This window comes from Phoenix dactylifera, chromosome 17 (genome assembly GCF_051530095.1).
Source record: "Phoenix dactylifera cultivar Ajwa chromosome 17, Ajwa_hap1_PhDact_Kaust_v1.1, whole genome shotgun sequence".
Taxonomy (NCBI): domain Eukaryota; kingdom Viridiplantae; phylum Streptophyta; class Magnoliopsida; order Arecales; family Arecaceae; genus Phoenix; species Phoenix dactylifera.
The window spans coordinates 13,402,974-13,416,607 of NC_143206.1; the positions used below are offsets into that span (position 1 = coordinate 13,402,974).

The following is a 13,634-nucleotide window of genomic DNA, read 5'->3' on the forward strand; positions in this document are numbered from 1 at the left end:
ATAGGCACCTCTCTTGCAGCTTTTTATCTAACAAAAAAGGTGGGATGGATTATTAATGTCGGAGAGGATTTAGCTATATGGAAATGGCAACTAATGCAATAAAGAGCCTCATTACCAACTCTATAGAGATTGGAAGTAATGTCACTATAGAGCTTTATTCACAACCATTAGCAAAAGCAGACGGTGGCACGCTACATCACATCCTTCCGTAGTAGTGTGGCTCAAGTTCGGGTCTATGACATCTATTCTTGTATGCACACATATCCTATAATACTAACAGCTTATTGCTTGACTATGGCAATGTCCTCACAACATTTAATTAAAAGCATAGAGAGGAATTCATGCAACTAATTTAGATGCTCCTAGCTAATTTTAAAGGTCATAATGTCTATATCTAGAAGAACCAGTGAAACTACTACAGTGACCAGAAGGACCACAGTAAGATCCATGTGGAATGGGAATGTTGAATGTATAAATACGAGGAATCCAGCCACTGATGTCTCAAGATTACATGACAATGATAGGATCATGGGACATATAAAATGCACTGACCTTCTAGAGATTCTATGCATGCTCAGTTCATTGTTATGACTTTACATATCATCAACTTATGGAACTTGCTCAATTTGATTCATGGGGTTATCAATTTTTAGGGCTTTAGTTATTAATTGAAACTTAGTTTGGACTCTAATTTTTAGGGCTTTAGGTCAAGTGATGCCAATTCCTAAATGTACGTCTGTGTATGTAGGCTTAAACCTACCAAAAACATAACTCAAGAATCCGAATCGTTATAAATGAGATTAACTGTGTACAGAATTAGTATAAATGACAAGTACAGTGGTCCAAACTGAGTGTGCTATTGTGTTTGTGGTCCTAAACTGATCCAATTATACGTATGTTTGCCAAATGTCATCTCAGTATGATTTTGGCACCAAGTTGGGCCTTTTATGCCATGGTAGGTTGTCTGTGGGCCCGATCACCCTAGTTTGGAGTTTTTTTTTTTAACAGAAAGATTCTAGCGTAAAAGCAACATTGTGGAGAAAAGCCCAGGCCTGAAGACTGGGATCCCATGCAAGTCTATGACAAACTGAACCATGCGAAATTTGTGGTGAGTGCAGGTGACGAATAAACCATGGGCATAGAGTTTAGATTTCAGCCCAGCCCAACTTTGTTGATTGGTCCCCATGCAGGGCATAGAGCATCATGTTGAGAAGAATAGAGAAAAATTCTCCTACGTGATTGATAACTTCATTCTTCAGTCTTTGTAATGCAAACCACACAGGCCTTGAGCTAGGTCGAGATTATATTCTGAAGTGCATGTCCATGTTGTCAAAAATTTTGGCATCGTCCAATTCCATCATGGACATGCATGCATCTTTGGCGCCCCATGAAAGTTATATGCTACATTATCTGTTTCATCATGAGAGGGGATGACTTTAACCCAGATGGCGCGTAGCTAGAAATTACTTGAGGCGCACGGTGCAGTCCATTCTTATGAGCGATAGGGTATTGACAGTTATAGCAGGATATGGCTGGGGTAACATGGTGTTGTCCTTGGCTGTCGTTGGCCGGCAAGCAAAGCACGGCACGGAGGCGTTGCAATATACGACCACATAGGCAGGTGCGGGCAAACTCGTAGATGTGGCCATGAGCGAGGCCGAGCTCGTTGAGCGATCGTATCATATACTTGGTGAGTTCGGCTTGACAGGCACTGAGGTTAGCTTAGCGTTCCTGATTCCGAGATTTGCTCGGTAAAGTACCCCTAGCTCGGGGGTCGGGGCACATCATTGGATAAGGCACCCCGAGTTCGGTCAGGGTGCATTGGTGAGTATAGGAGCGCCCTGGGCACGTTGTCTATGGAGAGCGTTGTCTATGGATGCCTTGCTATGAGCATCAGAGAAGGTTGACACAGGTTGTAGCAGTGGGCCTGTCTGAGGTCGGCTGAGCTCTTGACGAACTCGGAGCTCGAATTGATTCTTAGCGGAGCCGAGGCCCAGCTCAATCGGTGCTGAGGTCTATTCGGCCAAAATCGAGTGAACCTACTGTAGTGAGCAGGACGATCCCCCCATCAATGCTTACAGCTTATTGCTTGACTATGGCAATGTCCTCACAACATTTAATAAAAAGCATAGAGAGGAATGCATGCACCTAATTTAGATGCTCCTAGCTAATTTTAAAGGTCATAATGTCTATATCTAGAAGAACTAGTGAAACTACTACAGTGACCAGAAGGACCACAGTGTGATCCATATGGAATGGGAATGTCGAATGTATAAATACGAGGAATCCAACCACTGATGTCTCAAGATTACATGACAATGATAGGATCATGAGACATATAAAATGCACTGACCTTCTAGAGATTCTATGCATGCTCAGTTCATTGTTATGACTTTACATATCATCAACTTATGGAACTTGCTCAATTTGATTCATAGGGTTATTAATTGGCCACATTCGCCTAAGACTAGCCATGGTTAGTTTAGACTCTAATTTTTAGAGCTTTAGGTCAAGTGATGCCAATTCGTAAATGTACGTGTGTGTATGTAGGCTTAAACCTACCAAAAACATAACTCAAGAATCCAAATCATTATAAATGAGATTAACTATGTACAGAATTAGTATAAATGACAAGTACAGTGGTCCAAACTGAGTGTGCTATTGTGTTTGTGGTCCTAAACTGATCCAATTATACGTATGTTTGCCAAATGTCATCTCAGTATTATTTTGGCACCAAGTTGGGCCTTTTACGCCTTGGTTGGTTGTCTGTGGGGCCGATCACCCTAGTTTTGAGCGTTTTTTTTAACAAAAAGATTCTAGCTTAAAAGCAACACTGTGGAGAAAAAGCCCAGGCCTGAAGACTGGGATCCCATGCAAGTCTATGACAAACTGAACCATGGGAAATTTGTGGTGAGTGGAGGTGACGAATAAACCGAAAAAATAAACCATGGGCAAGAGTTTAGATTTCAGCCCAGCCCAACTTTGTTGATTGGTCCCCATGCGGGGCATAGAGCATCATGTTGAGAAGAATAGAAAAAAATTCTCCTCCATGAATGATAACTTCATTCTTCAGTCTTTGTAATGCAAACCACACAGGCCTTAAGCTAGGTCGAGATTATATTCTGAAGTGCATGTCCATGTTGTCAAAAATTCTGGCATCCTCCAATTCCATCATGGACATGCATGCATCTTTGGTGCCCCATGAAAGTTATGTGCTACATTATCTGTTTCTTCCGTCGAACCACCTTGATTTATTAGACGGCATGTCTGTAAATTGCCATGCATGCACGTTTGCAGGCATCATCATGCATGCGCATATGGGCTGGTGCACAATGCTCTCGCTCTAGACATTCCAACTCTTTATTCCGTCCGTTTGCACAGATCTGGAGGCAGCTATTGCGCGATCCAATGGTTGAGGTCGCGAACGGGGGTGAATCGTTCCTTCGGGTGAAAGATACGACCCGAACCGGCGAACCCCATCGATCCCGTTCCCCATCCCAGCAACCAGATCAGCGGTTTTAATCTGACGGTGAGCTGACCGCCGCCCCATTAAACGAACCCGCGACCAAATGTAGGTGAGAGGATCCCCCATCCCCAATAAATGCCCCATCGTTTTCTCTCCTGTCATCCATCCCCAGGTCGAACCTCCATCGCGGCAAATATCGGAGATCGAGCGGATAAGGGCGAGAGCGAGCGAGATGGAGGCGTACAAGGGGGGGTTGAAGGGGTACTGGAAGCGGAGGGCGTACCAGAGGCTGGACGGCAGCGGCGGAGGAACGAGGCGGCGGAGACGGGCGGAGCTCGGCGGCGGGAGGAAGCGGCGGTTCTGGCGGATCCGCATCGCTCCGCCGAGGCTGAGGTTCCTCGCGCGGGTGGCGTCGCCAAAGCGGTTCCTCGCGCGGATCCGCGACGCCTACGTGCGGATGATGCTGTCGTTCGCCTCCTCCGGGGCGATCGCCGCCGGGTACACCGAGTACGGCGGCGACGCGGCTGCCGGGTTCCGGCGGCCGCAGCTTAAGGAGTACGACGAGAAGATGATCGTCGAGATCTACAAGTCGCTGGTCGCGCAGGGATCGCTGATCTCTGCCGCCGCCGCCGCCTCCGCCGGAGGGGACCCCCAGATCACAGTTCGGCGGTAGGTAGAGGTTCTTCCGTTACATTTCAATTCCTCTCAACAAGAGTAAGCTTTTTTTTTTTTTTGACTGTCTTTGTCGTAACCTTTTCATTTACCATGTCGCCGACGATTTATAAATTATAACGTGTGTGTTTGGTCGACGGAAGTGATCGAATCCGTTATCTTTCTTTACGTAACTAATTCAATGGAAGTAGATGCTTAGGCAAGCATAATTAACCATCTTCTTTTTTTGGGCTTTTACTGGGCAATTTAATTACTTCACAAGAAAGGTATTTTAGGAATACAGGTAAGCATAAATATTTTGTGGATGTATCGAGTCGAGGTGTTTTGAAAAGGAGGTCTCGCCGGAGAACCGCGAGCTCCATTTTTTCGGGGACGGAGTTTGACCTCGATCTAACTCATATGTCATGCTACTAATTCTGTTCACGGTAACGAAGAGGCATTAGGGCGACGACGTGCGGCTTTTGCTTGGACCTTTTCCATCTCTATTGACCCCCGTGCTTACGTGCAAGAAGATGATTGGATGAAGTGGCGAGTCGTGAGGATGGAAGAGGACGGAAGTTGTTAGGCAAGTACGCAAGGGACCTTTTGATATTACCCACGGCCGGCCCGTAAGCACGGGGGGGATGTGACACTGGGCTGGTGGGGCATGGGGATTCACGTGACGGCTACGTGGTTTGGCTTCATTCATACTTACCGCGCCGTGGCCGTTACACTTACACCCAAGGGGACCGGCCGTAACTTTCCGGCCCTGTGTCACGAGCTTCCTGTGGGTCCCCTGTCTTACGTAACGTTGCAGTTGTACCAAGGGACAAATTAAAATTGGTTAAATCCCAAAATGCAACTCTTGCATCTTCCCATCCAGGCTTATTTTGATTGCCAGAATTAGTCTGAGTTTCCTCGGTTCCTAACGCGAAGGTAACTCGGCTGTCGTAATCGACTAGATCTAAAAAAATCCATATGGTAATGAAGGGAGACATCCCTTGCTTCAAGATATTTGGACGGTGGTTGGAGATGGATTGGCCTTTCAGGTTCAACATGTGTAGCGAGAGGCTAATGAGACGGCGGATTGGATGGCTGCATATATGGCAAGCCAGGAAGAAGACATTTTATAGGCCGAAAAAAGAGTTTTCCAGTGCACTTCGGGACTTGTTGTTTAATGATTCTATTGGATCTATTCATATTCATAATGTATGAAATATCCGTTTACGCGCAAAAAAAAAAAAAAAAAAAATCTAGTCTGAGTTAGAGCCCATCAAACCTGAACCTGCTTACGAAAGTATCCAAATACCTATCAAGTTCGGCCAAAACTAGTCTAAACCCACAGTAACTGACCGAGAATAACACTAACTTTTAACCCAGATATGTTCATTTTATTTTTGACAGTAACTTAATTTTGTTCCGACCAAACGGCATTTCCTTTTACTATGAAATGATTGCCGAGAATAACACTACTTTAGTCAAATGACATTCAAATTTGTTTCATGACTAGAAGCATCATGAAGGTTATATGAGGAAACATGGATGGTTATCCTACTTTCTCCCATCCCACAACCAAACATGGTTTGAGGGTTACTTTGTTCAAAGATCAAGATTAGGGCTTGGGCGCTAGTGATATGCCCTGGTGAAGCATTTGTTCGCATTTTCATGGTCTGTGAACTAAAAGTCGACAGTTTATATGGGCTTGTTCATGTCAACACTTTGACCTAAATTATTTATTACAGCTCCATTGCGTGATACCAAATCCTACGTACCCACAGGAATTTCGGAAGTTCTACAAAATTGTTTCCATGAAATTCTACCAAATGAAGATTTCTGCTACCAACTGAATTTTGTCTTGCAACCTAGTGTTATAGTGGGGAAAAAAAAAGGACGGAACAGCCTAAGCCAATAGGCATGAACTTCTCTAGTTTCTTTGAAATCTGATTGGCTGTTGGTTATATTTTTTTGTCATATTACTGCTATTCGAAATGATTAACTTATCAGATTTATTGTACCACTTGAAAAGATGATGTCTAGTTAATTATTTTCATGTTTAACATGATTTTTTTTTTCGAATGAGAAATACAAGACCTATGCATGACATTTGTAATTACAAAAGAAAACAAAGCAATACCTTTGCAGTCAACTAAGCAACCTAGCTTCCCAACTCTATTCCACAAATAAAAGTATTATAAAATGATAGATGAACTAATATTTGAAGAAGAACCTTATTTCCTTATGTCCTTTAAACATAATAATTATAGTTGGCCGCTTGATACACCTTCGAGGGTGAGCCAAGAAAGGCAACTGCTAAGATCAATTGGAATTGGTACAAAAAAACCTGGGTTCGAGTCCACACTTCGCTTGAATGTCAGCTAAAATTTTTCCCGTCTTACTTCAAGAAAATACTGCCAATTTGCACAACCAGCTCAAAAAACAAGCTGCGTTGAGTCTACGGTGATCACAGATGGATGATAAATGGGCTACAAACAGGTCAACTGACTTAACCCAGTTACTAAATGAGTCCCAATTTTAAATTGGAACCTGATTCATTTAATAAATGAGTACAATCAAGTTACCATATCTACAAGCCACACATGTTCACGTCAATTAGATCTAAAAAAAAACAACAACAAGAAAAAGGACTCATTCTCATTCGCCTTTCACCCCACACACACACACACACACACAAAAAAAACTTTTTGGGTTCTTAGGTTCATGATGATGATGGGTCTGGTTAGCCAAAAGTCAGGTAGAATTCGGCACGCAGTTGGCTTCCCTAATTAAGCTAGGTTAGAATCTGCTATGCCAAATCATCCTATGCAAAATCGGAGTGGTAAATCCACAAGCTAATGTACTTGGGAAGCAGAAATATTGAGCCACAGCCTAAGATTCAGAATGGGAGATTGATCAGATGCTGTAGCTGGAAGTGGATAATGGAGGACTAAATCAAAATGAGCTTCATCTCTTACGCAAAAGATTAGGGAGTGCCAGAGATTGCCGAGCACAGAAAGAGACTTTCTCACAGCAGAAATCAGAATACAATGGCTTCGTGAAGGTGATGAGGGGTGTAACATGCTGGAATTTTAACTTCTAATCAGGAATCAGTTTAGAAATTATTTCATTAGTAGATGGGTGCAATCAACTCCTTGTGATCCATCAAGCTTGCCTTCAATTAAAGCATCGCTATGCATTAAGGATCATCATTAATTAGCACTCATCAATGATAATTACAGATGTGATTATTGTAGCTCACATGTCCATGGCCTCAGGTAAAGTGCCATGATGCGTTTCCACCCGGTTTCTACAAAGTGTACTGTAATTTTATTCATGTTGATATTTGTTGTGCTATGATGGATTTTTTCAAAAAAAGAAAAAGAAAACAAAAATTAAGTAGATACTAAATGCTTAAAACGCTACCATTGTTGTGCTCTTTCCTAAACGCAGCAGCCCTAGTTCATCTCAACATTACAAGCTTATTAGCCTTTGCAATACCATCTATATAAGTTGATTGCCGGATGTCTTAACACTTTATATTAAGAAAGCTATTCAAAAATTAATTTCGGAGGAGCAGCATGCCTATCTTTCTAGGTGCAACATCTCCAATAATATGATTTTGGCACTCGAAATGCTTTGCTCCTTGCATCATACTTTTTTTCTCAAATTATTTGATGGCTATCAAGCTAGATATGAAGAGAACTTATGATATAGTTGATTGGACATATCCTGAATCTTTGGTACCCCATTTCTAGCAGTAATAATTAATTAGATTAAAGGTCATGTGGTTTGCCCTTCCTCTGATGTGTTAGTTAGTAGGTCTCTTACTGTTTGTTTTTTAGATTGCCAGTGAGGATGCCTTTTATCTCCTTATATATTCACTCTTTGCTATGAGATATTACATAGAGGTGGGGACATGGGAGTCACTTATGGCTATAGGCCTACTAGAGCTGTCATGCCACAAATTCAAAATATAATACGGCGATGCTATCGAGGGATACAACCCACGATAACATGATACCAAATATTTCATTTAGCTTCCATATTTCTATCAAACAAAATATAGAAATCCAAATTCATCATTTTATTCAAATAACAAAGTTAACATTGGTTTAGCGCATCTACGTTTAAACATAAACACTCAATCCATAAATCGTAATATTTAGAAAATTACTAGGCAAGCCTTTGGCTGCTCGCGGGAGTTCGACTCCTAATGGTAGTTGGAGTCTTCTTCTTCCCCCTTTTGTTCTTTTCCGTTTGATAGAAATATGGGCTGGGCCAAAGCCTGATCGGGCCGGTCTCGTGGACGGGCCATCACAAGAACTAGCCCGTTTGCCAATATTTTGCCGCTTGCTGATGTCTGCTTGCGGTTTAGGACAGCAGAGGATTTAAGAAGGCCAAATCTACCTACCGTGCTCAGTGAGGGCAGCGTGTGAACTTGGACAAATCGGTAGTACCTTTTCGCCCTAAAACTCCTTCGTCTCTAATTCAGGAAATCATGGATTCGTCTGAAAATGACTGGCTTGCGGTGCATTAAGGAAAGCATCAACCTTCGGCTGGATGCATGGAAATGGAGGTCACTTCTTTATCTGGTCGGCTGACTCCTGTGAAGTCTGTCCTTTGCTCGACCCCAATTCGCTTCCTTTCAAAGGTTGCCGCTTTAGGGACCCTTTCATCTTGTCATACGGAATTTTTTTTTTTTTTTGGTACAACATACGGTATTTTTTAAGGGGTCATGAACTTGATAACTAGACGTTACATACTATTTCTTGGTCTTCTGTTTGTAAACCTAGGAGTCACTGAGGGCTTGATATTCTGATATGCAAATTTGGTGTGCTTAACTTATTGAAGTGGTGGCTGGGAAATTGGTCTCACTTCTCCAACCTGGAAAGCAATCACCATGGCCAGCAAGCAGAAAGAGATGGTTTTATATGGTCGATTCGGGTAGTGGGACTATAGATTGTGCTTCCCAGCCGTGGCTCTCCAATGTGCCATTTCCTGAACATGGAGCGTAGCAGATGTTGCATACTTACAAGACGGACCATACAAGCATACAAAATTACTGATCAAATCTTATAATCTCAAAGCAATAATGATACTCTTTGATTCCTGAAAATTAATTTAATCGAGATCTAAGTCTTCCTCATAATCAATAACATAAGTCAAAATTTGCTAACTAATTATTATAATTCAATTCAAACCAGATGTTCAAACTAAAACAGAAGACTAAATTAGAAATTCTAAATAACCGCGAATATCTTTAGCAGACATCCTTAGTTTTAAGCAATCATTGTTCAAGATCTGAAAAATAGAAAGAAAAAAAAAAAGAATAATGAGCCACACCAACCTAGCATGCAACATAATATATTAAAGTAGGGTCTAAGCATGCCAAATAAATAAACAATCAAATAGCATAATACTGATTGGAAATAAATCAAATTTTGAATGATACGCATTTATATTTTTTTCAAAAATTATTTTTCATAAGCCGATAATAGATGCAATATTAAGTTGTGGCTATGTAACCAAGTGGCATGGGTCAGATGGTAGATAAAAGGTGCACCAAGTGCTAGATAATAGATACCACTATTCTAATCATCGGTAGCTCGGTATCAAAACTAGTTTCTCAGATTAGAAGTCGACAGGGCCAACGAATAATTCACATTGGCAGGCCAGATAGCAGATCATAGCAGTGCCAAGAATACATAAATAAAATAATTTTTATAAATTACCAAGTTATATTTACCAAAAATCATCTTATATGAGTATGAAAATACATAATATATTTTAAAATAATTATTAATGTAGTAATAATATGCTTGACCCATTTAATGAAATATAAAACAGAAATCACAATGAACTAATTGTAATTTTGTCCCGGTTAGAAAATACGCTTTGAAATGTTAGGTTACTTACCTCATGCCACTTCAAAATTCTACTTCAGTTAGATGGGTCAGATTCATCTATTTTAATATCATTAAAATATAATTAATTTTTATCATTATTTTAGAAGCCAAATAAAGTTAGAATCCTATTAGAGATGCAGCCTCATGCCCAAACCAAAGTGAAAGAAAGGCAACGTTGATTAGGGGGCGGTACCCGACAAAATGCGTCCATCTGAACAAGGTGAACTCAACCGGTCAAGATTAGATATGATTTAAGCAACTCAATGAAGATCAACTGTGACCTAATTCCAAAAGGATCTGGCAAGTACCGTAGTAATGGGTCGGCCTACCCTCGAGTATCGGGGTGGTTCAGGACCTCTACCTTGGAGTCAACTTGGATCTAAGCAAAGTAAGTCAAAGCTTGAACTGAGATTTCTAGGTCTTGTAAGAAAGACAAAGAGGAAGAAGAGAGAGAAAGGAGAGAGAGATAATAACAAAAATTAGGAAGAAGACGAGAAGAGGAAAGAGAGGATGAATAAGAAGAAAGAGGAATAGGAAGAATAAGAAGAGGGACAAGGCCAGGTAACCATGGTGGTCGACAGCTAGAAGTCCGGTGACAAAGGGGCAACTGACGACGGTGACAGGGCGGCCGACAATGAAAAGAAAGGAAGAAATGGCTCTCTTCCTTCATGATCTCCGATGGTGGGGCTCCAGTGATAACCTAGAGTGGCATAGGGGACCAGTCCTCATCTCTGGCGACAAGCGCCGACAGTGGAGGAGGCCGAAAAAAAGGGCATTTTGGATTTAAAAATAGGAGTTTGTCGGATCTTAAAATAGAGCCTCTTATTCTAGGATTTTTTTTTTTTTTTTTTTTTTTTTGGGGGGGGGGGGGGGGGGGGGGGTACAATGGCTTAAATAGGAATGGAGGCTAGGTTATCCTAGCCTATAGTAAAGCCCGTGGTAGAGGAGGACTCATCCTCCTCCGCCGTGATCTACTAGGGCACTACCCTGTTTCAAATCCAGACGGGGCCTTTGGGCCTTCATTTGGCACCGGGTAGGCCAACAAACCTGCCCAATGAGGCTGGGTCTCACATGCTATATATCTGTACATCCAACTCTGGACCACTTTATATTATTGCATGATAGTTTTCACGACCTAGGATCTCACCAAAAAAGACTAGCTGGAAGATTTTTTTGGGGTTTTTTAGTCCTATATAAGTACCCAAAATCTTTCTAGCGAATAACCGATGTGGGACTAAACACACGCTTGCAAGGATTCTTAGAATGGCAATTGGAATGTTGAACTGTTGATTCAGTGCTTCCCTCAGATTATTGCAGACCAAATTATGTTTGGAGAATGGGTTCAGGGCCTCAACCTCAATCTCTGTTCAAGAAGTGTATCGTTCACCGTATCGGAGGTATCATGCCTAGCTATGGAAGATCAAAGCTCATCATCCATTACTTTTCTTCTTGTGAAAATTGCTATGGGGCAGCCTGCCAACTTCTTCTGCTAGTGTCACGTGGTCTTTCTATCTCTCCAAATTGTCTTCTTAGCAGCAAAGAAGAGGAGTCAATTGATCATTTCTTCTTCTTATGCCATGATTCTAAAAGGCTTTGGGAGTTGGATGATTTGCCTATAATATCTCATAGTTAGTCCCGGAAGAAAGCCATAATTGTGCTAACTGCTCCATCAAATTATAGCTATGACACAATAAAATCCCAATGAACAAAATGTTGAAGACATTTTGATGCATTTAATTCTCCTATTTATTTTTTTCATTCGACAGTGAGTTTGCCGACTTCATCGAAGACCATGTCATTGATAATTCTAGCATCTCTGGTTGCCGTATTGCTCGCACCTTTGTCAATCCATCTCATACGAATGCCATTGCTTGGCAGCCCCCACAACAAGAACATATCAAAACCAAATTTGATGGATGTCTAATTTTCCTCCTCTCCTTGTGCTTCGGTTTGTTTTTCTCTGAGTGTCATGAAGGAAAACCCTTCTTGAACCAATAAAAAAGAAAGGAAAATGGTCCTCTACGTTTTGACCTTACTTTGGTTGTTATTTTGACTAAGATTCACATGCTTATAGTCTTTATTTAATTTCAATTGGATATAATATTACCTAGAAGTTATGGGCGACTAAATCATAGAGGATTTGTTTGCACGTCTCAATTGTTCAATCATTCCGAAAATTTTATTCCCAGAGTCCGGCATTTTATTAGTGAAACGTTATTGGTCAGACCTAGTTAGCTGACTTGCCAAGTCATTCACATGGGTCATGCACGTCCGATGGGCTTCTCACCTGCCTCCCCTCTCCCTTCTCCCCTAAGCTATAAAGGTAAAACAATTTTAAAATAGGAGTGGCACATAAACTAAAAATAAAGTATACTTTTCATTCCTTGTATTACCTCACATAATGACATTTTTAATGTTTTGCAAGTTGTAGAACTTGATTCCTATTTTTGTTTCATGTACCCCTATCAAAACCTTCGCATATAAGATCGCAAGATGGGGAGCGCATTAGAGAGAAAATATTTATTAATAAATAAAAAAATATGGCAAGAAAATCTATTTCCATTCATAATTGTCACGCTTCAGATTTGGAACATAATTTATCGCTTTCTAGATCCAAAGCATGGCATGATCATACTACCGAGAGGTACCGCCCATGATAATACAAAGCCAACATTACATTTAGCTTCCAAATTCATCTCAAATATAATAAAATAAATAAAAATCTAATTTTATTATTTATTAAATGAAATTAATGTTGGTTCATAGCATCTACATTCAAGCATAAAAAGTAACTCCATAATTTTTATGGTTTAAAAACTCACTAATTATAATTTTATAATCAACTGAAAATTAAGGTTTTGGTTCCTATCGACCTACATTGGATTTAATTACGGGATTTGCCTATTTTAATTAAGTATTTCCACAACGGCTGTTTTTCCCGAATCCGTTGGACCTGGTCACTGTCCTTTTCCCGAAGAAAAAAGAAACCCGTCGCGGCATACAACGGCGAAGCAATCCATCTTCCATCGATAAGACCGTAACGGGCAACCGTGCGAGCTCCCGTCACGAGGACTTTTGGAATTGCCGACGATTCCTTCCTCCCCAACCGCGACAGCTCGGCGAGCCAAGCAATCCGATCCCCTACAAACCGAATTGCAGGAACCAGCATTTCGATGGTTTAAAATCGTATAGGTGTCCAACCGTGCAATGCTTAGGTGGAATTGTAAGATTCGCCTAAAATTAGAGGGTACGGCGGGGGTCCTTTCCCGCCAAGCCGCCCGAAGTGGATGCCAGGCTGGCTTACTGTATACTGCGGCGTGCACGCATCTTGAGGCAGGACGGATGCCAAGGTGCACACCATCACGACGCTTCCGGGTGACGAGCTGGGGTCGTACACATATGCCGTGCGAGACTGAGGAAGCCCCACGTGTAGCCCGAAAAGCGTGGAGCCCGCTTTTGATAGCCTATCCGTTGGTTCCAGCGAAGCGGAACACCGGAAAGAGGGCTCGGCATGTCATACCTCCCGTCGTGAAATGTGGGGGCAATTCTGTCATTTCGTATAATCCGGTCAGTTGACCCAAAAAAATACGGATTCGAATTACCTGGCTACCACC

At 41.6% G+C, this 13,634-nt stretch overlaps 1 protein-coding gene across 1 annotated transcript; it reads left to right on the forward strand.

Annotated features, from left to right (window-relative positions):
- The first annotated feature begins 3,388 nt into the window (after nucleotides 1–3,388).
- On the forward strand, nucleotides 3,389–4,289 carry LOC103707921 (uncharacterized). Its single transcript, XM_008792635.6, has one exon. The coding sequence runs from the start codon at nucleotides 3,699–3,701 to the stop codon at nucleotides 4,137–4,139; it is 441 nt and encodes a 146-aa protein (XP_008790857.2). The 5' UTR covers nucleotides 3,389–3,698; the 3' UTR covers nucleotides 4,140–4,289.
- The last annotated feature ends 9,345 nt before the right edge of the window (nucleotides 4,290–13,634 follow it).

Excerpts from the sequence above, each read along its gene's own strand:
- LOC103707921 (XM_008792635.6), top strand. The coding sequence starts at position 3,699 with ATGGAGGCGTACAAGGGGGGGTTGAAGGGGTACTGGAAGCGGAGGGCG.